Source organism: Hemicordylus capensis, chromosome 2 (assembly GCF_027244095.1).
Source record: "Hemicordylus capensis ecotype Gifberg chromosome 2, rHemCap1.1.pri, whole genome shotgun sequence".
In the NCBI taxonomy this organism is placed as follows: Eukaryota; Metazoa; Chordata; class Lepidosauria; order Squamata; family Cordylidae; genus Hemicordylus; species Hemicordylus capensis.
The window spans coordinates 191,214,727-191,242,725 of record NC_069658.1 but is presented as its reverse complement, the minus strand read 5'-3'; the positions used below and the strand labels follow the sequence as shown (position 1 = coordinate 191,242,725).

Here is a 27,999-nt window from a genome sequence, read left to right as displayed (position 1 = left end):
ACAATGTGGTGCTAATGAGCAACAGCAATGCAAACATGAAGAATTGATGATGGGGCCTGAAACAACCATGACACCAAGAACAACAGGTAAATCTTATCTACTTGGCTCAGAGTTAGGGTGAAGACAGACGCAGCATTTTTAGAACAGTGGGACTTCTCTAGAAGCACCCCCCTCCCCATTACATTTAGTACAAAAATCCAGAATCTAGATCAGAGGATCAAAACAGACATAATGCTAAATGCATCATTAGCACATCCATCTCTTCTTTCTTAACGAAAATAGGACATGGGAGGGGGTGTCAGTCAGGATCAGGATCATGGCACTGTGGGGAGGAGGCATTTAACCTTTTCCCCTCACACCATGGTCCCAGCAAAACAACAAGAAGACCTCCCTTCCTAATGCTGCTATAAGCCCTGGGAAGGAAATTTCCAGTGGTACCAATATAATCCATAAATATAAGTTGAACATAAAGAGTGAATTAATCTGTATATCTGCCAAGGAACCACTAAGCATCTGCCACAGAATCCCTGTAATTGTTGAAGATTCTGGGGAGCACTGAAAGATGCACAGAGTGCTTTTAGGGGTCTATTGGGCCTCACCCATTGATTGTGCGCTATAACCTTCTTCTGACTGAACATTGCAGAGGAAGATTGATAGTGGTAGACAAGATGTTTCTGGGAAAGTTTGCCTCCCTTACTTGCCACTAGGGGTGTGCATTTTGGAATTTTCTTGTTTAGATTTGTATCCGAATTGAAACATCCCTGTTTTGTTTTGTACCCAAATTTTCTGAATCCGAATCAGCCCTGTTTTGTTTTGTAGCCAAATTTTCCGAATCGATTTGGATTTTTTAAAAGGGTCCCAGGGCAAAAAGAGTGGGGGGGGGGTAGTGTCCAATGGGTGGAAGCTACCACACAAATGTCAAAGGAATTAGGCAAATGGCTGATTTTGTTTTGTGATTTTTTTTTTTAAGTTTGCACATCTTTAAGAATTTTCCCATAGGGAATAATGGGGATTCCAGCAAATGTATCACTTCAAATCAAGGGGAAAGGGATGACCCAGAGCAGAGTGTGGTGGGTGGTGGTTCCCAATGGGGGCAAGGAAACTTCCAGAATTATTTCAAAGGAATTGGGCAAAGGGCTGATCTTTTGTGATTTGTTGAAGTTTACGTGTCTTTAAGATTTCTTCCATGGGGAATAATGGAGGTTTCAGCAGCCCCATAATTCCATTTGGGGGCACTGGGGTTGCCCAGAGCGAGGGGTGTGTAGTGCACATAGGGTGCCAACCATGCCCACACCCACAAGCCTGTGGGGTACTGGGTTTTGTTGTTTCTGAGGTGTTCATTGTAGAATCTCTGGTAGCATATGAGATTTTCAGTGAAAAACAAGAATCCACTCTCATAGGCTACCAGAGAATCTACACTCAGAACACCACAGAAACAGCAGAGCCCAGCACCCCATAGGTTAGCAACCCTTCCCCTGGCCAATGTGGGGTCAGTAAAGAGTGGCAAAAAGCAGAAGAGCCAATGCAGAACAAGGAGGGAATTGTCAGCAGGTCAGCCCATGATTTAGGTCACTGATCAGAAAGCTGGAAGGGTGGGGAATTCAAAGAGATGTCAAACACAAAATGGAGACTGACTCAGAGATCACCACAAAATGGAGGTCCGAAACAACAAAACATTTTGTAGCCGAAACAGGGACATTTTGTTTTGTCTACAAAACACCCGAAACAGGCTGTTTTGGGTACAAAATGTTTTGTATCCGAAAATTTTCTCACGTCCCTACTTGCCACCCTCTTGAACAATTGCAGGTTTCCTGGAACACTGCCTTAACTGAAAGCCAAAAGCCAAAATCTGACAACCAAGAAAACCAGCACCTGCATTTTTTAAAAAAAACCATTTATATTCCACCCTTCCTCCAAGGAGCCCAGAATGGTGTACATAGTTACGTTTCTCCTCACAACAACCCTGTGAAGTAGGTTAGGCTGAAAGAGAAGTGACTGGCCCAGAGTCACATGCAGCAAGTCTCATGGAGGCATTTGGCCTTCTGCCGAACTCTATTTTTATTCTTTGCACTCGATTGGTAGTTGTTTTTTAATGTCCAAGGTTTTTACTGCTGGTGGTTAACACTGACATGGTTTTGGGTAATTTGCATTTATTGTTTATTTATGTATTTATTTTACTGTAAGCCACTTTGTGAACCATTGCACTGAAAAGGCAGGGCAATGATTTCATTTTTTAAAAAAAGAAAAAGGCGGGGGAGCTCTATTCTAAAAGTTATATGATTAAACTTGTTGGGATCAAACAAATTCCATTCAGAGACAATAGAAATGGCTGTCACTCATTCAAGAAGGCTGTTTTATTTAGTCAAGTAGGCTGTTCTATTCTGTCTAAGACAGAGAGGTTTTTAAAATTATTATCCCTTTTTGGCCACTGGAAGACCCACAGACATGCTTGCTAATCTCAGATCTATCTATGGAACAGGCAAGCGCTGCCTTTGAAACTTTGCTCTGCATCAATAATGCTTAGCAATTGCCCCTTAAAAAGATGAAGAATGAGGTTCTTGAGAGTCTTGTGGATGTAATTGGTTACCAACAGACTTGCAATTTCTGCAACTCTTAGTGCACTCAGTGCAAACCTCCTAGAGAGCCCCATGATTTTCCTCAATGGAAAATAGGGCCCCTTTTATATTTCTGGAATGGATGGGCCCAGAGTTCTGAAATTTGGCACAGATGTAGGACTGGTCAGAAGAATTAAGTGTATTGATTTTGAAGCATATTGGCCAATTTGTTGATTTTTAATGATTTTTTGAATTTAAAAAAACTTCCAGAAAGTCCTATAAGTGGCTTGTTTCATGGCAGAAAATTACAAAAACTTCTGTAACTGAAGTCTCCCACTTGGACCATCATTCTTCCCCGATGTAAAGGATTCTGCCCTTTGCCTTCATAAAAATGTGCTATATGCCCCACCACGCCCAAACCTTTACAATGCCAGAATGGCTGGGCTTAGATTTCTGAAATTGGGCACACCTGTAGCCCAAGGTGGCAGGACTCTGTATATTTTTATTTCAAGGCAATCAATAAATGCAATGATTTTTAATTATTGTTTTCCCTCTGCAATAAAGCTGCCAGAAAGAGTTATCTCTATCCATCGAGTACTTCACACCCAGTGAAAGTGGAACTAACCGTTACATCTGAATAAACAAACTATTTGTTATTTACAAATGTATTATGCTCAAGTTGGTTTATGATCCCAAAGATCTGCATGAGAACTGTGAAGCAAGGGGCATGAGTTGTAGTTTTAATTTTTTTTAACCTCATGAATGCACTGTATGTCCAACTTGGTTTTGTGTTTGGACAGTGGAGAAAGGGAAGCATGTTGTGTCCTAGTTAGTTTGTGAATGGCCAAGAAAGTGTGTGACTCCATTGAAGCTTGCATGGGTTTATGTTTCTTTTTTCTTTTTAAAGGCAAATACACTCAGTCCCAGACCTGTGCCAAGCTCATTAGGTCCAGAGTCCAAAATTACCTAGCTGTACCCCTGAGTTGTATTTTGTGTTACTGGACATCCTTGAAGCAGGCTTAGGCACTCGAGAGTGACTGGTTCTCTTATTGGAAGGATTTAAGAAACCTTTTCTCTTTTCTCCCTCCTCCTTGTTTCCTGACAACAGTTTTCTCTTCCATTTACAGGCCTAGCCTCTCAACTTCTCTTCTCTCCCTGCCCAACCCCCGTCTTTTCTCTTCTCTCTCTTTTCTCTTCCCTTCTTCTTTAGTCTTGCTGCTTTGTCTCTTTCCCCTGTCTGCTCACAGTTCACCTTGGCATCAACCATCATCCCATCATGTTCTCTCTTCCCAACAGCATCCTATCCGGTATATAGCCACATCCCTTAGCAATGGAATCTTCTTAGCACCCATAATATTCCTGCAGCCCAGTGATCTTCACTGTTTTTCAAGTATGGGCCACTTGGGGGGGGGGTGTTTCAGTGTGAGAGCCGTTTCCTACCACACTGATCTCTTCACAGTGCCAAATAATAGTGTGATTGATTGCTTTTTAATAAATGTGTAAGATCTTGCATTAGAAGCTTGGCCTTGAGTTAACTGGAAAAAAGGAGAATTCATCAGAAGGTGATATGCTCTTCTGCCAAGAAGTTTTTGGAACTGTCTCCTTTGAAACCTGGCAATTTGACCTTGAAACTGTGGAATATAGAACCTATGAGAAGCAGCTGGAAGATTTGATAATCTATATAATTAATTATCCAAGACGGGCCATGTGTGGGGACCTGGCAGAAAGGAGGTGATCGGCTGACAGAGGGAGAGAGAATTCTGGAGTGGCAGGGAGTTTGGCGGGTGGCTGGAAAGCAGTTTGACAGTTGGCTTGGGGGTGCCGTGAAGTGGCAGGGAGCTCGGAGGCTGGGGGCGGCTTCACGGGTTGGACAGTTGGCTCTGGGGGCTGCAGGTGGCTGACGGTTGGCTGCGCTGCGCCATGAAGTGGCAGGGAGCAGGGACCTTGGAGGCTGGGGGCGGCTTTGGGAGTGGCAGGGGGTTAGGTGGCTGTGGACAGCTGGTGAGTGGGCACTCTGGAAAGCCAAAAGGAGTTTGACAGCTGGCTCTGGGGGCTGTGGGCGGCTGGCACATCATGAAGCGGCAGGGAGTTTGGAGGCTGGTAGATGAGCGGGCAACAGGCCCTGGCAGTGGCAGGGGGAAGCAAGGACTGTGAGACAGAGACAGAAAGACTGAGGAAAGAGAGAGAATAGCAGGAGAAAGAGAGAGAGAGGAAGACGGGGAAGAGAGAGAGACAGAGAGAGAGGGCTGTGGGGAGAGAGAGAGAGAGTTGTGGGGGAGAGAGAGAGCGAGAGAGTTGTGTGGGGAAGAGAGGTGTAAGAGAGAGAGAGTTGTGGGGGGAGAGAACGAGCGAGAGAGTTGTGGGGGGGGAGAACGAGCGAGAGAGTTGTGGGGGGGGAGAACGAGCGAGAGAGTTGTGGGGGGGGAGAACGAGCGAGAGAGTTGTGGGGGGGAGAACGAGCGAGAGAGTTGTGGGGGGGGAGAACGAGCGAGAGAGTTGTGGGGGGGAGAGAGAGAGGTGAAAATGATCATACATCATTAGTAATGAGGTGGGATGCGATGAAAGCTTTTATTAGAGGGGAGTGCATTAATCAGATGAGCAGGATTAAAAAAACAATCAACACAAATGAGTGATAAACTAGAGTTGGCGTTTAAACATTTATTGGCAATATTTAATAGAACAGCGTCTGTTAATACCTTTAAGCAAATAGAGAAGAAAAGGAAGGAGCTTGAGGTTTTGGAAACGACAAAAATTTCTACTCAACATTTATTTAAAACAAAGGTATTATGAATATGATAATAAAAATACAAGATTGTTAGCCCATAAATTGAAGAAAGTTAAGGAGAAGAGGCTTATCAAAGTAATAAGCGATGATAAACGTCGAACTATCACTGATACTAAAGGTATTAGTGATCAATTTTTTAAGTTTTTTGAACAATTATATAATTCTCATAACCCTACACAAGGGAAAATTCTGAACTACTTAGCTAAGATTAACGCCCCACAAATATCTCCAGAGGATATTGAAATTTTAGATGCACCATTTACTGAGGAAGAAGTTCTTGAGGTCTTTAAAACAATTCAGAATCACAAATCTCCAGGACTGGGTGGTTTGATAGGGGAATTTTTTAGGGAATTTAAAGAAATTATTATACCTGAGTTTGTCATTTTAATTAATGCTGTACATCAGGGAGCGTGTCCCACCCTCGTGGTATGATTAAAAAATAACATATGTATATGTTCAGCATATAAGTTGAATAAAGAAGGAGAAAGTATACAGCCTTGTCTTACTCCTTTGCATTCTGGAACCAGTCTGTTTCATCACATTCTGCCTGGACTGTGGCTTCCTGTCCTGTGTATTGGTTTCTCATGAGATCAATGAGATGTTCTGGGATGCCTATTTTCCTAAGGATATTCCACAACTTGACATGGTCAATGCAATCGAAGGCTTTTCTGTAGTAAATAAAGCACACATTGACTTCTTTCTGGTATTCTTTGGCTTTCTCAATTATCCGGCGTGCATCAGCAATGATGTCTCTTGTTCCTCGGCCTTTTCTGAACCAAGCTTGAACACTGAGCATTTCCCTTTCCATGTAAGGCTCTAATCTGCATTGGATGATCCTGAGCATTATTTTGCTAGCATGTGAAATTAAGGATATTGTGTGGTGGTTTGTGCAATCTGTTAAGTCTCCTTTCTTTGGTATGGGTATGTAGACTGACCTCTTCCAATCTGTCGGACATTGTGTCGTTCTCAAAATTTGCTGGCATAGTTTTATTAGAGCCTTGACTGATTCTTCTTCTGTTGCCTGCCATATTTCTGTAGCTATTCCATCAGTTCCTGTAGCCTTCCGACTTGGTAATGATGAGAGTGCTGATCTAACTTCATCTTCCAGTACTAGAGGTTCTTGCAAGTAGGGAATATCTTCTAGAGTATCTCGGATGCTGATGTCCCTGCTGTACAGATTTTCAGTATACTCCTTCCATCTCTGTTTGATCTTCTCTGGATCAGTTATTACCTGTCCTTCGGCATCCCTTAACATACCAATTCGAGGTTGGAACCTCCCTCTGAGTTCAAAGATCTTTTGGAAAACTTGCCTTGTTTTTCCATGTCTATTTCCACCCTCAAGGTCTTTACATTTGTCATTGTAGTATTGCTCCTTGTCTCTTCTAACAGTTTTCTGAAATTCTGTATTAAGTTCCTTCCTGAGGTCTTTATCTTTCTTGACTTTGGCTTCTCTCCTCTTCGGGGCAATTTCCACCATCCGTTCTGACATCCATTTTACTTTCTTCTGTTTCTTGGTCTTTGTCAGTCTTTTTTCACATTCGTCCTTAACTTCTTTGATTTCATTCCACAGTTCCTCTGGTTCCCTATCAATGAGCTAGAGAACCAGATAGATAGGGATCTCCCTGTCAGAGTGCAAGCATGTTGTAGTGGTTAGAGTGCTGGACTAGGACCGGGGAGACCCGAGTTCAAATCCCCATTCAGCCATGAAACTAGCTGGGTGACTCTGGGCCAGTCACTTCTCTCTCAGCCTAACCTACTTCACAGGGTTGTTGTGAAAGAGAAACTCAGGTATGTAGTACACCGCTCTGGGCTGCTTGGAGGAATTAGATTCTGATTAACCTGAAGAGTAGCCATTGCCAACTCTTAACAATACACTGAAGAGTTTATTCTTCATGTTGTTCTGTATTTCACCACTATATTATGGCTTGTTTTGGTGACTTCATGGCTTGTATTAACCACCTTGGATCCCCTTTAGTGAAAAGGGAAGATATAAATATTTTAAATAAATGCTTGCACAAGCCTAGCATTTTCAAAGCAAAAAGTACACTGGATCATCTGGTGTCTTTCTTGATTTGCACCATGCTGAAAACATGTACTATTTCAGGCTAACGTGTATCATCATCTGTAAGATGAAGGGGGACTCTAGGCATCAGGGAGTGCAGTATTGCTATGGAACTTTCCCCCATACTCTCAGCCTGATTTTTAGATGTTTTAACATACATTTCTTAACCTGAGAGCAGTAGAAAAGCATGTGGATTGTAGCATGATTGTAGCATGATGACACACACATGATCTCCCCTCACACATATAGGAGCCAAAGGGAGAGGGAAGCATGGGTGAAGAGGGGCAATGTTAGGCACTCTGCACATGCTTAGGGCACAGAAGCTTGCACTGAGAAGTCTGGCACACTGCCCCTATTAGATTCATTTGAATGGATTAGGCTTGCTCTGGAGGTAATCTATGAGAGACCATAAACACCAGCAGTCTTTTTAAAAAGCTTTACTGTGCTATTGAAGGCATACAAGTAGTAAAAACCAGCATATATTTCTATCTCAGTATGTTTAAAAGGCTGGCTGTGCTATTAAAGGCATACAAAGGCAAAATAATGGATTTTGCTAGATGGCTGGGGTAAAGGGGCATACTTAGCCTACTACTTCACTATTTCTGCCCCTAATGCAGCCACCCCTGCTTAATGGGCAAAGAGGCTCCTTTCAAAGTGGTGACTTTCTTATATTAAGGAGGGGGAGAGCAACTGTCCCTGTTCAAACCAGCACAGCATCTGCATCTCCCCAGTGGCTCTTTGCTGGCATTTCCCTGGTAACTCTTTTTAGACTGTGAGCCTTTATGGGACAGGAAACCATCTTTGCATTTTATGCTTGACATAAACTGCTTCTAGAACTTCTTTTGTTGAAAAGCGGTATATAAAGATACTTATTATAATCATACCTATGAGGGAAAGCACATTAGGAGAAATAGCACAGTTCCAGGAGAAATAGAATACACTATTCAACATAGACTTAGGCCATTAAAGGTAAAGTGTGCTGTCAAGTCGATTTTGACTCCTGGCACCCACAGAGCCCTGTGGTTTTCTTTGGCAGAATACAGGAGGGGTTTACCATTGCCTCCTCCCGTGCAGTATGAGATGATGTCTTTCAGCACCTTCCTGTATCGCTGTTGCCTGATATAGGTGTTTCCCATACACTAGAAATATACATGGCAGTCAATCGTCATGACCCTTGTTAACTGAGGTTCAGTTAATCAGCTGATACTGTAGCAATATTAAGCTTCCTTGCCACCTAGTGAAAATGGCATTTCATACCCATATATTCAGTCTCCTGAAAAGCCCTCATCCATACCCTCTTCCAGACAATTGGTGTTCATGGTAGCAGCGGGGTAGAGTTTTATGGCAGGGCTCTCTTTGTGTCAAGCTTAGTGCTGCTGCAGCAAAAGTGAGAACCAAAACCTAACAAGCAGAATGTTGCACCACCTATTTAAAATGCATCCAATCCTACTTACTGTAAAGAACAGGGAGAAGTGCTTAGCTGCACCACCAATGCCTTTCACAGATGTAGTGTGATGTGTCTTTGCCAAACTAGTTCTCCCCAAGATGGTACAAGCCTCTAATACAGCACAAATGTGCTGAAGAGTTCTGGTTTATTTACAGCATTTATTATACACCATGTCTTGGCCAAAGCACTTATGGCAATTTACAATTTAAAATACTAAAACAAAGCAAAAGAGAAAACTACCCAGCATTATATAAACCTGTTGGTGTTCTTTTTAAGGGTTGATGGCCTGGACTTCTCTTCTAACCTTCCTTTGGGGCATGGGTGGGAGGAGCAACACTGAACATGTCTTAGCAGCAGCCCCAAATATAGTTTTTCTAGTTCTATCACTGTGATCATATCTGGATAGATACAGCTGATCCCATGATACGTTGGTTAGCAAACTGGTCAAATGTGGGCTAGATGATAAATACCATCAGTTGGGCAAAAATTAACCCAAGAATCCAGAATTCCAGAGGGAGGGTGTGTGTGTGTGTGTGTGCACGCGCGCATGTGCGCGTGAGTGTGCGCATGCGCAAATGGGGGTACACTCACTCAGTTTAGGGCTGGATTATTTTTTAAAAAATATTTCTCTGTTTTTTCAATCTTCCTGATGCTGAGAAAATTAGATATAACCCACCCACCCCTGATTTTCCAAAGTCTCTGTGACTGACTGGAGCGGCAGCACAGACAGACACACATGCACCCACCTACCCCAACCCGCCCCCACCCCCAGCTGTGGCTACTGGTTGCCCCCCACAAATGTCTCTCATGCAGACATAGAGAGCAGCACATAGCATTCTGAGGCCACAGCACACATTTTTACCCTAAACCCTCTCTAACCCTTGCACAGAGCACGCAGCCACGCATGCACAGGTATACGGTGCCAATTCCCCCACCCCCCATGTCTAGCAGACAGAAATATATAATTGAGATTGGGTCACATAGTGAGTTGTAGCATCATCAGCATTTTTATTGAAAGATTGCTTGAATCCACAAATGGGTTGGGCTATTGTGCTCCACAGGCTCTGACCTGCTGCAAAACTCTCAAATAACTGCACCAAACAATTGAATGCTGTTGTTGTTCATCATTCTCCTCTTTCAACTTGTTTATGTGGGAGTATGTTGTTTTGCATCCTTGCCATTCCCTGCTTCACCCGCATCACATGTGCCGGAAGTCTCAGTCCCTGTCTGTGGATGACAAATGCTGGGGCGGTGGGGAGGGCAGGGCACACTTGATGCTGCTGTTGGCTAGTCTGCTACGCATATGATGCTTGCTTTGGAAACCTGGCTCTTTGCAAAGCTCTGTTGTTGTTGTTGTTGATGATGATGATGATGATGATGATGTGTGTGCTGCCTGGTGATGTTCTTCTCCTTTGGGGCAGAAAGGGGGCTTCAGGGGCAAGGCAGTGGGTTGGGTGGCAGTGCCCCTAGGGGAGGTGCACCCAGATTCCAAAGGAATTGGGCAAAGATCTGATTTCTTAGGAATTGTTGAGGTTTACGAGTCTTTAATATTTTCCCCCAAAGGGAATAATGGAGGTTTCAGCAGCCCCATAACTTCACCTGGGGAGCATTGGGGTGGCTCAGAGTGAGTGGTGGTGTAGTGCATATAGGGTGCCAACCACCTCCATACCCACAAGCCCATGGAGTACAGGGCTTTGTTGTTTCTGAGGTGTTCTGAGTATAGATTCTCTGGTAGCATATGAGATTTTGAGTGAAACACAAGAATCCACTCTCATCTAAACCTTTAAAAATCAGTCCTTTGCCCAGTTCCTTCAAAATAATTGTAGTAGATTCCTTGCCCCCACTGGGCACCACCACCCACCACACCCCACTGTGGGCCACCCCTTTCCCCCTGATGTGAAGCTATACTTCTGCTGAAACCTCCATTATTCCCTATGGGGGAAAGCTGAAAGATGGGCAAACTTTTAAAATTCACCAAAAATTAGCCCCTTTCCCAATTCTTTTGATATTTTTGTGGTAGCTTCCACTCATTGGGCACTACAACCTCCACCCACTCTTTTAGCCACATGACCCATTTTAAAATCCAAATTAATTCAGTTTCAGATTTGGATTAATTTGGATGCAAATAGAAATTGAGATGTTTCGGAAGGCTTAATTTTCGACAGAATCAGAATGGGGGGTGTTTTGGATTCAATCCAAATTGAAACACAAAAAATACAAAATGCACAACCCTATTCACTGATGCCCAAGATGTCAATCTGTAGCCAATTTATTTCATCTTTCACTGTGTCGAGCTTTCCCATATTCATGCTTCTTACGTTCCATATTCCCATTTTAATTCGGTCTTTGCAGCTTCAGATTTTCTTTTCCCGCACAGCAACATCAGCTGCTAGACATCCAAAGGCTTTAGTCTAACTGTGTCATAAATAAGATTGGTACTCTGAGAGATCCTGAGCTCTTCCTCAGTAGCATGTTGAGTACCATCAGACCTGAGGGGCCCATCATCCAGCACTACATCGACAATCATTCCATACGTTTTGTCTATCCATGTGGTTTTCTTGGTAAAATACAGGAGTGGTTTACCATTGCCTCCTCCTGCGCAGTATGAAATGATGCCTTTGCCGTCGTCACTGAAGTGATTGTCTGCCTCCAGCACCTTCCTATATCGCTGCTGCCCAATATAGGTGCCTGCTTGCTTTAGCTGGGCAGCTGGGATGACCTTCATACTAGGTGACCCTACTGGGAGTATACCTCCTGGCATACTTGACTCACCCCTCCCAGGAACACCCACCACCACCACCATGAGGCAGCAGAGCAGGACTTGCGGGGGGGGGGGGCTATGCCATATGGTAGCCTTAATAAATAGATTGGCTTTCAGAAAGTACATTTTAGAAAGAGCTCTATGCAAGGTTAGAGGCAACATAACATAATGGTTAGAGTGTTGGACAAGGACCAAGAAGACCCAAGATCAAATCCCCAGTCAACCATGAAACTCACTGGGTGACTCTGGGCCAGTCATGTATGTCTCAGCCTAACCTACCTCACGGGGTTGTTGTGAGGATAAAAACAACCATATGCACCACTCTGAGTTCCTCGGAGGAAGAGAGGGATATAAATGTTAAATGAATGAATAAATGAATGAATGCATAAATAAATAAGGTTCTACCATTTCTTTTTCCTCTTTTGAAAGGCAAATACTGGAAACCCTCCTTCCTGGTTTACATGCTGTTGGTACTCTGTTTCCTGCTGATCTTCATTTTTTTTGGCATTTTGTTGTCAAAAGGTAATCAAATTCCGAGTGCTTCACTAGCTTCAAAATAAAATACACGAGGAATGTTCTTTGCTCAGATTCTCACATTTGTAAGCTGCCAGAGGTTTGCCAAAAATGCAGTGATGGTCTGGCTCATCTGTTCTGAGCAGGGTTACACATCCCTTCAAGGATTAGCTTGGCAGTGTGTGGGGTGGGGGGAAGGGGGGGTGGCATCAGAGGCAGCTTTAAGGGCTGACCATGTTGGGCATGGTCTGATGGCCTACACCAGGGCTGCTCAATTTAGGGCCCCCCAGCTGTTTTGGGGCTACAACTCCCATAATCACCTGCCACAGTAGCAAATAGCCAGGGATCATGGGAGTTGTAGGCCAACATCTGCAGGAGGGCCAAAGTTGAGCAGGCCTGGCCTACACCCACCTGAGGACCCACTTAGCCCCCCAATGAAAAAGGAGGACTTCTGTGGCTACTGCTGCTTCCCAGTCACCAACCATCCCTACTGGGCCCTGCTCCCCGGCAAGCTGACCAAGTGATGGTGTGTTGCAGAAATGGATGTCCTCCTGCTTCAGTGAATGCCACCATTTTGATTTCTCAGATCATGCTCAAGCATTGAGCATGTCAGTAGCATCTGGAACCTGAACCTGAACACGTAAAATAGTGACTGACATCCTCACTAACCATCTCCACAATACCATCTCCACACTATTTAGTAATCCAGAATCCCACTACAGGGGAAGGGGGTAATTTTAGGATTTTGGATTCTAGCCCCTAAGCCAGTTCAATTAAAAAGATTATAAAGAGACATTAACATATTGTACAAGGTCTTCCATACTGTGACATACCATCAGGTGTGGGCTATTAAGAAGCATCTAATTTAAAGCATCGTTTAGTTCATTCAGATATTTATCATACTATGATGCGTCCAAATACCACTAAATCTATAGGAAATTTTAGGTGTGGGCATTGTTCTTGCTGTTTTCAATCCTTGCAGATAAAGCAATTTGTCAACCCCAATAATGGTTATTTGATTACATTAAGATCCTTCACAAATGGTCTTACATCTCATGTTATATACATTATTATTTGCCCCTGTTCACTTATTTATGTGGGTCAAACAAACTAGCAGATCATTAAAAACTCAAACATAAAAGCAAAATCAGGACTGGTAATCTTGAGGCCCCATTGACAGTACATTTTTGGAGTGTAACCATAAGTATGGATGAACTGAAGTTCTTTGCCATTGAAAAGGTTTTTGTAACAAGTAAGAAAGGAATAGATCCAGCAATTAGGTTACTTCAGCATGACGTTTTTTGGATTTTCTGTTTGAATACTTTAGTCCCACATGGACTTGATGAAAAATTGGATTTTTCATCTTTCTTGTGAAAAACTATCCTGTTTGGACATATGTTCATAATTATAAATATTGTTGTAAAGGCCTTTGGATACAGCAGCTATTATTGGGTAAGGTAAAATGTAAAGTGTGCCATCAAGTCGATTTTGATTCCTGGCACCCACAGAACCCTGTGGTTGTCTTTGGTAGAATACAGGAGGGGTTTACCATTGCCTCCTCCTGCACAGTAAGAGATTGTGCCTTTCAACATCTTCCTATATCGCTGCTGCCCAATATAGGTGTTGCCCATAGTCTGGGAAACATACCAGAGGGGATTCGAACCGGCAACCTTCTGCTTGTTAGTCAAGCATTTCCCCGCTGCGCCACTTAAGGTGTTGCTATTATTGAGTAGCATACTCTAATGTTTTTTCAATACAAAATTGCCATTGATTTCCAGCTGCTCTCTTGGAGTTACCCAAGGTCTTCAAGCTGCTTTTGTTTGCAGATGCCACATTGCATCTGGTGGATTTGTAGGTGAGGACAGGACAGGCACATCATGACCAGCAGGCATAATCCCAAGGAGGGGAACTGCACAGGGCTACTGAAGAGAGTTTTATTAGTTCTGCTGATTTCAGTCTCCTTTTGCGATGTGAATGTGTTTCTCTGTGTTATTGTACTTGTTACGGTTTTATTGTGTTAATTTGGTTAGGCCCCCTGAGAATATCTTAATTGAACAGTATATATGTATTGTAACTAAAGAAATGGCTACTCTTGGAATTATGGAATAATAATGCATGCTGAGCCAGTTAGGGTTCGGTTTAAGGAATCAGATTCATTTCTACCAGAGCAGGTTGTAGTGCCAAGTGGGACAGGATTTAATGTACACGTACCTGCCTTGATGGTCAGATCACGGCCTTGACCATACAGCCCTGTACAATCCCCTCAAGTTGGAAGTCATGCTTCAGGGTCCTGAGCAGAAGTTCTTCCACACCCTGACCCTTGAGGTACACACACACCCAACACACACACACACACTGTGGAGGATCCACTCTACTGTGACATGGATCTCCCTGACAATTACCCATTTAACCACTGCCACCAGGTAGACTTTTGTGCTCTAGGCCAGGGTTTCTTAACCTTGGCCCCCCAGATATTGTTGGACTACAACTCCCAGAATCCCCAGACATGGCCTTAGTGGCTGGGGATTTTGGGAGTTGTAGTCCAACAACAACTGGGGGCCCAAGGCTAAGAAACCCTGCTCTAGGCTGTCTACCACAAAAGCCTTACTACCTTTTGTTGCCGAAACAAAATTTAGTAAAGCCAAAAGTAAGCAGTAAGCAGAAGATACAATTTTCCTTCAGATATAACAAGAAATTCTACTTTGTAATTAGTTGAGTTAAAAGTTCACAAGTCCACAAGTTCAGTCAAAAAAAAATCAACCAAAAGAGCATAAGGAACAAACAAAATGTGGTCAAAAACACGTCCACTAACCTGTCTCTCACTGAGCCCTAACTCAGAGTCCTTGATTATCACTTTTGGCATCTCATAGTTCAATCTCAGGTCTTGTCCTTCCTAGACTTTAATGATTTCCTTTCTGCAGAGATTCCACCTCTCTGCCAGGGATTTAACAGCTCTGTGCCAGCAATTCTTCGGTTCTATAGTCTCTCACCAGACTCTCGCTGACTCCAACTTTTTTCAGCTTGGACTGCAGCTTCATCTAATCCTTGGACTCTCTTCTTCAACTCCAACTCTTCTGACTTTCTCCAGGACTCTTTCTCTCAAAGCTTCCAAACTCAGCTCTTTCCAGTTCCATCTTCAACACTGATTGGCTCTTGCAACTCTTGGATCCGAACATTTCCAGGACTCTATCTCTCTGCTAAAGCAGCCTCCTATATATATACAGATTGTTCCAACAGTTCTTTTAAAACAATCTGATCAGTGTAACTTAAAGTTTCCTCCATTTTTCAAAATGTAGCCAATACAATTAAAATTCCCTTTCCTGACCAAAACCCAGCCAGTGCATTGCATCATCCTTAACTGAAACTTGCTTCACAGAAGCCATGATTTTTTGTCCCTGCCAGTTTTTCCATACATAGGGACTTTTAAAGCATATTATAATGACAGTCTATTTACAATAGTGATGAGGTTTTAGGAATATTAATGCAATAATAATACAATTCATATACAAGAGCTTCTTTTCAAAATCCAAGAGGTTTACGCCTCATTCCTCCACACACATATGCACATTTTAACCTGGAGATATATGCAGGGTACATGCATGCCACCGCTGAGCAATAGTTTGCCCCACTTTCCCACACAGGATGAAGTGTAGAGCACACAAGCTATTGAATTACAGTCAGGAGTATGCAGACAAAAATATCTATTGTAGATATATTCTGCATTGAATGAGCATTTCTAATCATCTTAATGGAGAAAAGCAAAGAATGCTATAGAATGCTTCATTCCACTAGAGGGTAGCAGAGCCACAGTCAACATCTAGAGATTAGTTCTCACTGGCCATGGCATCTGTGAATAGGGAGGGAAGGTCAACTCTCAAAGGCAAGCACCAACTTCTAGTGGGGAGCTGAAGATGTCCAGATGACAATGCTGGCAATCTGGAGGCCAGGCAGCCTGTTGTGCAGACTGAGGAGCAGGGCCAGATAGAGACTTTAAGGACTCTGGGAAACACCATTGTGCCATCTGAGCCCAGCTGAGCTGCTGGTTGCATCCTACCCTCTGTCCATTGGCATCAGACATATACCTAGGTAATTTTGGAGCCTGGATCTAAAGCCACAGGAGGCAGGCGGTAGCCTCAGCTGTGCGGGTCTCCCTCCCCTTGGCAGCAACAAGACCCCTGTTAAGCGTCATCATGCTCCACCAGGTGACCACACCACCCAGGACAGACTAAAGAGGATTTGGGGGGCCTCAGGGGCTGTGGAGGCCCTAGACTTCTGCCCCAAAGTCCAGGGGTAAGAACGCCTCTGATTGGCATTGGTGGCTCCAAAGTGGAGCAGAGAGCTACTTTTGAAATGAACACATGTACAATCATTTACACAAAAGCATGTGCCTTTATACAGACACCTAGGTGTGCATAATACATAATGAATAGGGATAATCTCTATGGCCCTTTTGTCACTTCTAAATCAGTTACTATTGTGTGTGTCTCTTTCCTTCCCATTTTAGACATGAAGCTTTCTTCAGAAGTGAGGAAGTTACAAGAAACGAGCAAGGACTGTAAGTGCCTCTCCAGAATCTACTGTGAACTTTTAGGCTTCCTTTCGGAACCCCTCCAGGATGATCCTGGGGGCCCTGGAGTTTCCACCCATAGGGCTTTTGGTTCAGTCTCCAACTTGGCTGATTTCTGACACCACCCCTGAAGCTACAGGTTACACCAGCTACATATAAATGAGCCCTGATGGCTCCTTCTCCTCTGAAAAGTGCCCTCAGGAGGAGAAAGAATGAGGCCTTCTCAGAGATCTCTTTCTTCTAGGGAAGTCCACATCACAGTCCTCGGGGTTAAATTCCAGCATCGAATTCTCTTCCTCAGGGAAGTCTGTTGGTTTGGTCCTTTCCAGATTATGGTTCAGCCAAGGCTGGAGTGTGTATGGATTTCCTCACTTCAGAATCGAAAGCATTGTCCTTTCCTTTTTACAGTCTTAGTCTCAAGACTGTCTTCAGCAATGACTAGGGGTTGTGAGTAGGGAATGTGTGAAATGTTTTGGGTACAGATTGATCTGTACCCGAATCTACCTGTTTCAGGCGATTTGTACACAAAACAAATCGCCCCTCTGCAAATCGCCCCTTTTGTTATTTCTGAGGTATTCTGAGAGTAGATTCTCTGGTAGCAAATGAGAGTGGATTCATTTTCATTGACAAACAATGAATCCACTCTCATTTGTTAAAAGAGAATCTATCTACCTATTCAATTTCTATACCGCCCTTCCAAAAATGGCTCAGGGCGGTTTACACAGAGAAATAATAAATAAGATGGATCCCTGTCCCCAAAGGGCTCACAATCTAAAAAGAAACATAAGAGAGAGATCAGCAACAATCTACTCTCAGAAACACCTCAGAAACAACAAAACACCTCAGAACACCTCAGAAACAACACCTCAGAAACAACAAAACCTAGTACCTATGGGCTTGTGGGTATGGGGGTGGATGGCACCCTATGTGCACTACACCACCACACGCTCTGGGCCACCCCAGTGTCCCCCAGGTGGAGTTATGGGGCTGCTGAAATCCCCATTATTCCTGATAGGAGAAAGCTTAAAGACGCACAAACTCCAATAATTCTTTAAAAATCACCCCTTTTACCAATTCCTTTGGAATCTGGATGGTAGCAGGCACCCATTGGGGCACTACCACCTGACCCACTCTTCTGCCCCTGAAACCCCCTTTCTGCCCCAAATTTGTCACAAAGACATGTCAGCTTAAAAAAATCATTTAAAAATCAGCCCTTTGCCCAATTTCTTTAATATCCGAGTGGTAGCTTCCTTGCATGCATTGGACACGACCACCCACCACAACCCACTCTGGGCCAACCTGGTGCCACCCCCCACCCCCCGCCCCAGGGAGTTATAACTAAGGCTGCTGAAATCTCCATTATTCTCTATGGCAAAAAGCTTAAAGATGCGTAAACTTTAAAAATCATTTTAAAATCTGCCCTTTGCCAAATTCCTTTGAAATATGTGTGGTAGCTTCCTTGCACCCATTGGACACTACCTATTCCCTATGGGGGAAAGCTTAAAGATGAGTAAATTCCAAAAATTCTTTAAGAATCACTGCCCAATTTATTTGAAATTTGTGTGGTAGCTTCCACCCATTGGGCACTATCACCCACCCCACTCTTTTGGCCCTCTGACCCTTAAAAAAAAAAAATCTGAATCTATTCAGATTCAGATTTGGACATTTCGGGCACAAATCAAATCTGGGGTTATTCGGCGGGGGGGGGGGGGTCAGATTCGGACCCAAAACAAATTGGGGGTGTTTCAATTCAGGTACAAATAAGAATGAAAAAATTGATTCGTGCACATCCCTAGTTGGGAGAATGAATCATTCTTTCCCTTCCAATGTCCTTCAAAACAGCATGGGCTCTCTGCCTTTCCACCACAGGTCAACCATTTCTGTAATAGCTGGAGGACATTTGTAAAACTGAAAACTGGAATATTCTAGCAAAGAGATTCAGTCCACCTGCAGTAAAGTCTTGACTGAAATATGTGAAGCAGTTGTCTGTGTTGTTTTGTTCCTTCCCCCTGAGCCTTTTTCTCCTTAATTGGCAGTGTTTCCATGTGGATCCAGAAGCTGGGAATGGGAGTACTTTGATGGTCGGTGTTACTACTTTTCTGTTGAAAAAGCAACTTGGCACATGGCTAGGTCTCAATGCCAAGCTAAAAATTCAGATCTGGTGGTCATTCATCATGATGCTGAACAGGTAAGATGGTGGGATGGGGTGAGGAAAAAATGGGGTTACTCTGAGGCAAAGATGAAATAAAGCATTCCATGCAAATAGCATGACAACTCCCCACCCACTCAATCCATCCCGCCCCCCAAAAGCAACTTTGGGAGGGACCAGTGTGAAATGCAGAAGTAGCAAGGAGGTGCTTAAGCCTTTCTCTTGCCCAGTGCTTTTTTGCTGCTCCGAAGGGCATTCCAGCTGTGTCCTCCCACTTCTCCCTGTGGAGTTCTAAACGTGTATTTGCAAGGACTGGATCAAAGGCAACTAGAAGCTCATGCAGGGAAAAGCAGCTTTATTCTACAGAATAAATATGCAGTGAGTAGAGAAAGGGTTAAATGGCCAGGCTAAGTTGAAGTTGCCTGGCATAAGGTAAAAGGGGAGATGGGAGTGAGAGCTTTGAACAACCTTCCTGAGCAGATTGGAAGATGAAACGGAATATGCACAACAACTTAGTCCATTAGGTATAGCACATCAGGAAACCATGCGCACACACACACACACACCCTGCCTGCCAAGTACTAACTGGCATCTTTGGCTGGGCAGAATAGGAGTGCCTTGCCCACAGGAGAGCAATGGCAGGGGATGTTTGACTGTCTGCGTTGTCTGTAGCCAGGCACTGGGTAGGGCTGGTGTGCTAAAACCCAGCACATCGTGAGTGATGTCAGAGGCTGAGATGTGTTTTTGTGGGGTGGGGCTGGGGCTGACTCTCCTATCAGTGCACAGGTGATCACTGATTGCAGCATCTTCTGCAGGACTGCTGCCTTGAACCACTTCCGGGATCCCCACACCGGTTTCTAAGTTAACATTAACATGTCAGATGATCTGATCATGGACCTCTCTCTCCCCCTGCCAAAAAATAAAATAAAATAATATCTGTTTTGTTCCTCACAGGGCATAGCTTTACTCCAGACTTTAAATGGTTTCCCTGCCATTCCCTCTTTTCACGGAATGCAGAGAACTCTAGATCTGTGAGGAAGCACTAAAGCTCTTGATCATCAGAGACGGCTCACCAGATTTCTAGCCTGTGCCTCCCAGGGAAGCCATGACAATTAGAAATTGTACATCACGGATATAAAGTTTTGCAATTTAGAGGAGGCGTTCTGTAGATAGCTGTGGCGTGGAATGCTTTCAGATGCAGTACTGCTGCGGAACTGGGGGATTTCTCTTCAAGCAGAGAAATGCTTGACTAACGTGCAGAAGGTTGCCAGTTCGAATCCCCGCTGGTATGTTTCCCAGACTATGGGCAACACCTATATCAGGCAGCAGCAATATAGGAAAAATGCTGAAAGGCATCATCTCATACTGTGCGGGAGGTGGCAATGGTAAACCCCTCCTGTATTCTACCAAAGGAAACCACAGGGCTCTGTGGGCACCAGGAGTCGAAATCGACTTCACAGCACACTCTACCTTTACCTTACTGCTGGGAAGTCTCTTCTTTTCCAGTAGATGGCAGCACTGTCTCCTCTAAGCAGCACCAGGAGGGGCATGCCACGGAAATGACCTGTGTGCATGTGTGGCAGCCTCCAAAATGTCCACTGGAGAGGGCCGAAATGCCCCCCAAATAGGCTGAACCAGCCTTTGGGAGACTGGAGGCTGGCGGGGGGAGAGGGAACTGCTGGAGACCCTCCCCATAGCCACAGCAGCAACCTCCAAGGCCACGGAAGCCCACAGAGGCCATATGTTCACCTTTTTAAAATGTTTGTATGTTCATGGCACCCCCCAACCAGGCCTGAATGAATTTGAATTCAAACTGGGCCAGGCCCCTCATTCAGGTGCCAAAACCAAATATGTCTGGTTCAGTTCGAGTCTGGTTTGGACTCAAACCGAACTGGGCAAACCAGTTTTGTGCACATCCCAAGCATACCCTGGCCCACAGTTTGTAAACAATAATCCCAATTTACTATGCTAGTAAATATGGAACTAAGGAGTAATAGTACTTCCAGATGAATTAAGGCCAAGCATGTGGGTATGCTTTTTGTGTGCATGCAGTATTAACCTCAATGTCATTCCCTGCCCTTTTTTGGTTTGCAGAATTTCCTCCAGTATCAAGCCAGGAATATGTTATTCTGGATTGGACTCCATGACCTGAAGGAAGAAGGATATTGGACATGGGTTGATGCCACTGATTATAGAACCGGCTTCATGTAAGACAAGCGTGCACAACTGGTGACTCATCAAGCCCAAACAGTCACACCAGTCTGGTCCTAGGATCTCCCGGGCAGTGTTTCCTCTGACAGGATCAGAACATCACATCAGGATTCCCTGATGTTGTTGACTACAACTCCCAGAATCCCCAGCTGCAATGGCTTTTGCTTGGCCATTATAGGAGTCACAGTCAACAACTTCTGGGAGTCCCTGTTAGAGGTAGAAAGGAAGCTGAAAAGGAAGGTCAGGAGGGTCAAATCACTCCAGAAAGCATGGAACTTATTCAAAGCCACCATAATAGAAGTTCAGTTGGAATGTATAGCAAGAAGGAGGAAAGATACCATCAAGTTCAGGAAGATACCAGCATGGCTAACAAATAGAGTCAGGGAAGCTATAAAAGGGAAGAAAACTTCCTTCAGAAAATGGAAGTCCTGTCCAAATGAAGAGAACAGAAAGGAACATAAACTCTGGCAAAGGAAATGCAAGGAGACATTTAGGGATGCAAAAAGAGCATATAGCTAGATGTGTTAAGGGGAATGACAAAAACTTCTTTAAATACAGTACAGTATATCAGAATTGGAAAACCTGCCAGGGAGCTAGTTGGCCCCATAGATGGTAAGTGTGTGTCAGGGATTGTTAAGGAGGATAAGCAGATTACAGAGAAGCTGAATGAGTTATTTGCTTCTGCCTACATGGTGGAGGATATTGACTATATCCCCACTCCAGAACTGAGTTTCTCAGGCCTGGAGGCTGAAGAACTGGGCCCATTTGAGGTGATGAGAGAGAATGTTCTAAACTGTCTTGAAAAACGAAAAATTAACAAATTGCCGGGGCCAGATGGCACCCACCCAAGAGCTCTGAAGGAACTCTAATGTTATACAAATCTATCATGCGGCCACATTCAAAATATTGTGTGCAGTTCTGTTCACCATATCTTAAGATGGACATTGTAGAACTGGAAAAGGTACAGAAGAGGGCAACCAAGATGATCAGATGCCTGGAGCACCTTCCTTGTGAGGCAAGGATACAGCATTTGGGGCTTTTTAGTTTGGAAAAGAGGTGACTAAGGGGAGACATGATAGAGGCTTATAACATTATGCATGGAGTAGAGAGAATGGACAGAGAGAACTTTTTGTCCCTCGCTCAAAACAATAGAACCAGGGGTCAGCCCATGAAACTGAAAGCCAGCAATTTTTGGACCAACAAATGGAAATACTTTTTAACACAGTGTGCAATTAATCTGTGGAATTCCCTGCCATGGGATGTGGTGATGATGGCCACTAGCTTGAATGGCTTCGGAAGGGGCTTGGACAAATTCATGGAGAAGAGGTCTATCAATGGCTACTAGTCTGGTGGCTATAGGGCACCTCCAGCCTCAGAGGCAGGATGCCTCCAAATACTATTTATTTATCAATCAATCAATCAAATTTTTATACTGCCCAAAACTTACATCTCTGGGTGGTTTAAAACCCAGTTGCATTGGAAAACAAACACCCAGTGGTGTTTGTAAACCCTATTTACAAATACCAGTTGCAGGGGAGTAACGGCAGGAGAGGGGGCATGCCCTCACCTCCTGCCTGTGGGCTTCTGAGAGGCATCCGGTGGGCCACTGTGTGAAACAGGATGCTGGGCTAGATAGGCCTTGGGCCTGATCCAGCAGGGCTGTTCTTATGTTCTTATGTTGAAGATGGCTGCTCTCATCCAGTCCATCAGATTTGAGGTCAGCCATAATACTCTTCCTAGGAAGATGACTGGAGGAGAGGCCAAGGATGTATATGAAGAAGCAGGTCAGGGATGTGGATTCTTCCCTGCAGGAATTAGTCCAGTAGAAACTGACCAACAAAAGGCCAGCACTCACAAATGAATGGGTGATTGGTGTCTCCATTCAATGGTGGGCCGTTGCCTGGTGCAGGAAGACTTCTTGGGTGTCTCATTCCCACAGTCTCAAACACCTTTGACATAAGGACAAAATAAAGGTAGACATTTAAAACGGAGCTGAAAAGCACAGTAGAGCCTGGCAGAGATGGGACATACAAGAAAGACACAGATTTTCCTTGAACAAGAGAAGTACAGGAACAAAATGCAGAGCATCCCATCTCTAGTGTAGCTTGATCAAGTCCTCCTGAGATTATTATTGAATGGGTGATTGCTCAGGGGAGAGGAACTGCAGAGAGAATGGGGCATGGTAAAGTGAGAGGCTAGTACTGCAGTGAAGAACCTTGCAAAAGTGTGGGGAGATTGGATTACCTGGGGGTTGTGAAGATCAGCATGTGCTACTGATGATGACAGTGGTTGTATCATTGTGCTGATGTTGCCAGGTAACTGGAAGAGGCAAGGGGAGCAGTTGTTACAGTTACACAGAGTACCACATAATCAGCAGTGTGCCAGGAGCTGTGGATATCAGAAGGTCCCTGCTGTAGTCCTTGAAACCAAAGGGCACATCTAGTACCACACCATAATTTGTGTGTTTGCCCTAAGGGGCATCAGGGCAAAATGGATGAAGGTGGCAGGAAGGGGGGAAGGATTTGGGTAATGAGGTTGTTCTTTGGGGGAAGCTGTAGAGAACTGAAGCAGCTGTAGCCAGGAGTGAGGTCGAGAGACAACATGTCTGGAGGAGGAGGATGGAGCAGAAGAGGAATGAGATCCAAGGACATCTTGTGAACTGAAGGCACATAGCAATAGCACTTACATTTATATACCGCTCTATAGCTGGAAGCTCTCTAAGCAGTTTACAATGATTTAGCACATTGCCCCCAACATTTCTGGGTACTCATTTTACCGACCTCGGAAGGATGGAAGGCTGAGTCAACCTTGAGCCCCTGGTCAGGATCGATTGCAACCTTCTGGTTACAGGGCGGCAGTTTTACCACTGCGCCACCAGGAGCTCATGATGTAGGCCCCCTTGCGGAAGCAAAGAAGGTTGAGCCTAATCCGTACCAAGATGGGAAACTTCTCTGAAATGCTGCTACTTTCAGTTTCATGAAAGAAAGATGGAGTATAAATGTAATAAGTCAGGGTGACGAAGGCACCAGCAGTGAGGCATGGTGAAAATCCAGAAGGGAATGGTTGGGCTGTACATGGAACAGCCAATGGTCTGGTGAGGGTGGGGGTTTCCTTTCCTCGTTCAGTATATCTGTCAGAAAGACTGACTAACTGGCTGCCTCATTTAATTTAGGAAATGGAACAGGGGTGAACCCAATGACAGCCAAGGAAAAGAAGACTGTGCCATGATCAGTGAGACTGGGCGGTGGAATGACATGCCCTGTACTTCCTCAGCCATGTATGTGTGTGAGAAGCCTTTGCCTTCCTGAAGAAACTGCGACCTTATGCACCATTTTCTAACCAATCCAAATAGAATTGCAAGGACAAGCCCTGCCTCCAGAGTCCTGAAGCCACCTGCTTTTGCCTGCCATGAGCTCTGCCAAGCTGGAATGAAAACTATAATCCCCCAACATATTCTTAACTTAAAGTGACTTGCTGTTTGTTTCTGAGGAATCGACTAGGAGGCTGTTCCTAAACTTCTGCAATCTAAGCCATCTCTTTGCTGAGTCAGCATGCCTTTGTCTTCGTGAATGTGTGCCAAAATTGGCATGGGAAATGATTCTGAGTGGCACTCATGCTGCCGCTGCCACTGCCACTGAGGCAGCTCGGTGAAGCTTGAGCAACGTGCCACCGGGCATGTGGCGGCAACAAGATATTCGGAGAGGAGGTGAGAAGCTGCCTGGGATTCTCCAAGCTGCCTTGGTAGCTGGCAGCAGCAGTGGCATTCTCCAACTCTCACTTCTGAGCAAGGGTAAGAAAATGCCACTGCTGTGGTCTCTGCCACGTGCACACAGGGGAGTGGAGCCAGTGAGGGGGATGAAATGTTGCAACCCTTGCTTTAAATGACTTCTGCTAATGATGCACCTCAATATCTCCAGTATTTCCAACATAATGTTATTAGACAGTCTCGCTATGCCTTTTCCGTTGCTTCAGTATAATTCTGAACCTTAGTCTCTTAGCCATTTTTCCTTGCCTGCCTTTGGAAGAGAAACTGTAGTTGGCTGCATTCCAGACAAAAGGTCATTTTGACAAGGCATTTGGTCAATGAAGGCAGACCCAAATCAGAGTAAAAAAGAGACTAAAGGGAAAGGAATGGAAGCACTCTTCCTTCCATATACGATGATAAGAAGTTTCAAGGCTAAACAAAACTTCTCACCCCATTTCCTCCCTGCTGTTGTCAGAGCTGAGTGAGTAATGCCAGACAGTGCATTGTGCCCCCTCCCTCTCTATTCAGATGATTGCTTGCAGCAATCTCTTTTGTGAACATCCCTTTGTTTAGAGGAGCATACAGGGGAGCCACCCCAACATAACCTAATAAATATTCTATTCATGCCTTATGTGGAGCGAGAATCCTAAAATCACTAGAAATTCCTGATAATTCCTTTATCAGTCTCCTCCACCAAAAGTCTTCAATCATGTTTCAGGGTATGTTTTTGCCTGTAATAATCCCCTCAAAAATTGCCTCATTTCCTTGATCATGTTTCCCCACTCTTGCTATCCTTGCTGTGTGTGCACTCTCATGCACCCTACCGTTGGACTCTGTTCCTCACACTGCCCAGGTGCACCTCATTGCTTGCCTTGTGCTTGAGTCAATTGGAAAGGCCCTAGCTGGAAGCAGGTAGGGGTGTGCACAGAAGCAGCTGGTCTGGTTTGGTTCGAGTTCAGACCAGACTCGAACCAGACTGGGCCAGTTTGGTCCGACACCCTCTTGAACTCCCCCAGTTCGGTTCAGTCTGCCGCGTCAAGGGGGAAGGCCCAAACGAGCTGAAGAGCCGGCCAGCTGGATGGTATGGGTATCAAGGGAGGCTGGTGGAGGGAGGGAGAACCTCTGCGAACTCCCCTGCCACCTGCAACAACCCCCACAGAGGGGGTAAGTAATTTTTTTTTTAATCGTGAGCCCCCTGAATGGTCAGGGGGTGTTTGGTCCAGGGGATTGTTTGGTCCGACCCCAAACAGTCAAACCGAACTGGTTTGATGTTGAACACATTCGACGTTGAACCTGTTTGCACATCCCTAGAAACACGTAGCTATGACAAACAGCTTTTCTCTTTGCCTTCCTTTCACCCTCAAGCCTCTATCCCCTTCCCTGTACTGTAACCTGGTAAAAGTACCTCAAGATTAACCACTCTCTTTTCATTTTCTGTACCCCTATTGCCCCTGAATAAAACAACTTTGCTTTCAAGAACATGTGTCTATTCTCCTTCATTCCTTCCAGTGCATCCATGCCATGGCTAACTTTCCTGGAGAATTTTAATATTGCTGTTGATTGATCAGAACCCACTTGAAGCTGATTTTTCCCACTTTAGCAAAGCACAGACATGGAGCATGATAGTTAACACATGTCCACGCGGACGTCTTAGCAAGAACTAGGCAGGTGGAGCCTGTCATGACTCAGCAGAAAGCATCCAGGCTATACGTGGGCACTATGGACACTCACAGGCTGCCTGCCTATGTCTCTGTAAAAACAATAAGGGCATTGATAAATTCCTGATCCCTGAAAACATATTTGCATTCAAAATAGGCAAAGACAGCCAGAAGTGAGAAGACCAAGGGATTCTGAAGAATCAAAGATGGAGAGCAAAGCAGACTGGAATTGCAAAAGAAAATATAGACAAAGTAATGGGCAAGCCCAAACATTCCACAAAATGCCAACAATGTGCTGTTTTTGATTTCACAGTGTTGGGGGTTACTTTTTTGTTTTTCTTGTCAGATGCACCGGAATTGTATCTAACATTCTAACAAACTCCAGCCAGAATCCAGACTATGTGAGCTTTCAGACAGAAGAGGGATGAGTGTGTGTGAGAGAGAGGGGGCGGGGGCGGGGGCGGGGGCGGGGATGGTATCCAGATTGCATCCACCAAAGTGTTTTGAAGGAACTCTTTTGAGTTCTGAAGAAATTCAAATGCTAAATTGCTGATCTCCTAGTAAAAATATGCAACTTATCCCCACAGTCAGGCTCTATACCAGAGGTCTGGAAAATAGCTGATATAACTCCAATTTTCAAAAAGGGATCCAGTGGGGATCTGGGAAACTACAGTCTGGTTAGCTTTATGCCTGGTAAATTGACAGAAAGCATACTTAAGGACAAAATTCTGAGACATATAAAAGTATAGGCCTTGCTGAAGGAGAACCAGCATGTCTTCTGTAAGGGCAAGTCTTGCCTCACTAAACTTTTGGAGTTCTTTAACAGTGACAACAGGAATGTGGATAAAGGTGATTTGGTTGACATAGTATACTTGGACTTCCAAAAAGCCTTTGACAAAGTTCCTCACCAAAGGCTCTAGAGTAAACTTAGCAGTCATGGAACAGGGAGACAGGTTCAATTGTGGATTGATAATTGGTTGAAAGACAGGAAACAGAGGGTAGAAATAAATGGACAGTTTTCACAATGGAGGGAAGTATGAAGTGGGGTCCCATAAGAATCTGTATAGGGACCAGTGCTCTTTTACTTATTCATCAATGATCTAGAAGTTGGGGTAAGCAGCGCAGTGGCCAAATTTGCAGATGATAACAGGGGCGTAACTTAGGGAGTTTGGGTCTGTGTTCACCCCTCTGCCCAGTGGTCCCTTGAAGTGAGGGAGATAATGAAGAAAATAGGGAGGGATGTAGCTGCGGGCCCCTCAGGAGCTGGGGGCCTTGGTCCTTTGAACCCATCCACTCAGTTATAGCTACACCCCAGATGACACTAAACTATTTAGGGTGCTGAAATCCAAAACAGATTGTGAGGAGCTCCAAAAGGATCTATCCAAACTGGATGAGTGGGCAACGAAATGGCAAATGAGGTTGTAGCAGATTTAAGCCCAGCCTTTCCCTCAGAGCAAGCCCACGTGGGGAGAAAAAAAATGCTGAATCATTCCCTCCATGTTTGCTCAACAAAGGCTGTTCCTTTAAAGCTTAAACTATTCCTTTG

The 27,999-nt window shown here is 44.5% G+C and overlaps 1 protein-coding gene across 2 annotated transcripts; it reads left to right on the top strand.

The window, feature by feature from the left end:
* On the top strand, nucleotides 1–26,274 carry LOC128345848 (hepatic lectin-like). Of its 2 annotated transcripts, XM_053298418.1 has the most exons (6): nucleotides 1–86; nucleotides 12,040–12,132; nucleotides 16,628–16,678; nucleotides 18,727–18,878; nucleotides 20,934–21,046; nucleotides 24,223–26,274. In XM_053298418.1, the coding sequence occupies exons 1-6, from the start codon at nucleotides 47–49 to the stop codon at nucleotides 24,356–24,358; spliced, it is 585 nt and encodes a 194-aa protein (XP_053154393.1). In that variant the 5' UTR covers nucleotides 1–46; the 3' UTR covers nucleotides 24,359–26,274. The 2 variants fall into 2 exon arrangements, with proteins under 2 accessions (XP_053154393.1, XP_053154394.1); XM_053298419.1 differs by lacking the exon at nucleotides 12,040–12,132 and having other exon boundaries at nucleotides 22–86.
* Nucleotides 26,275–27,999: the final 1,725 nt, after the last annotated feature.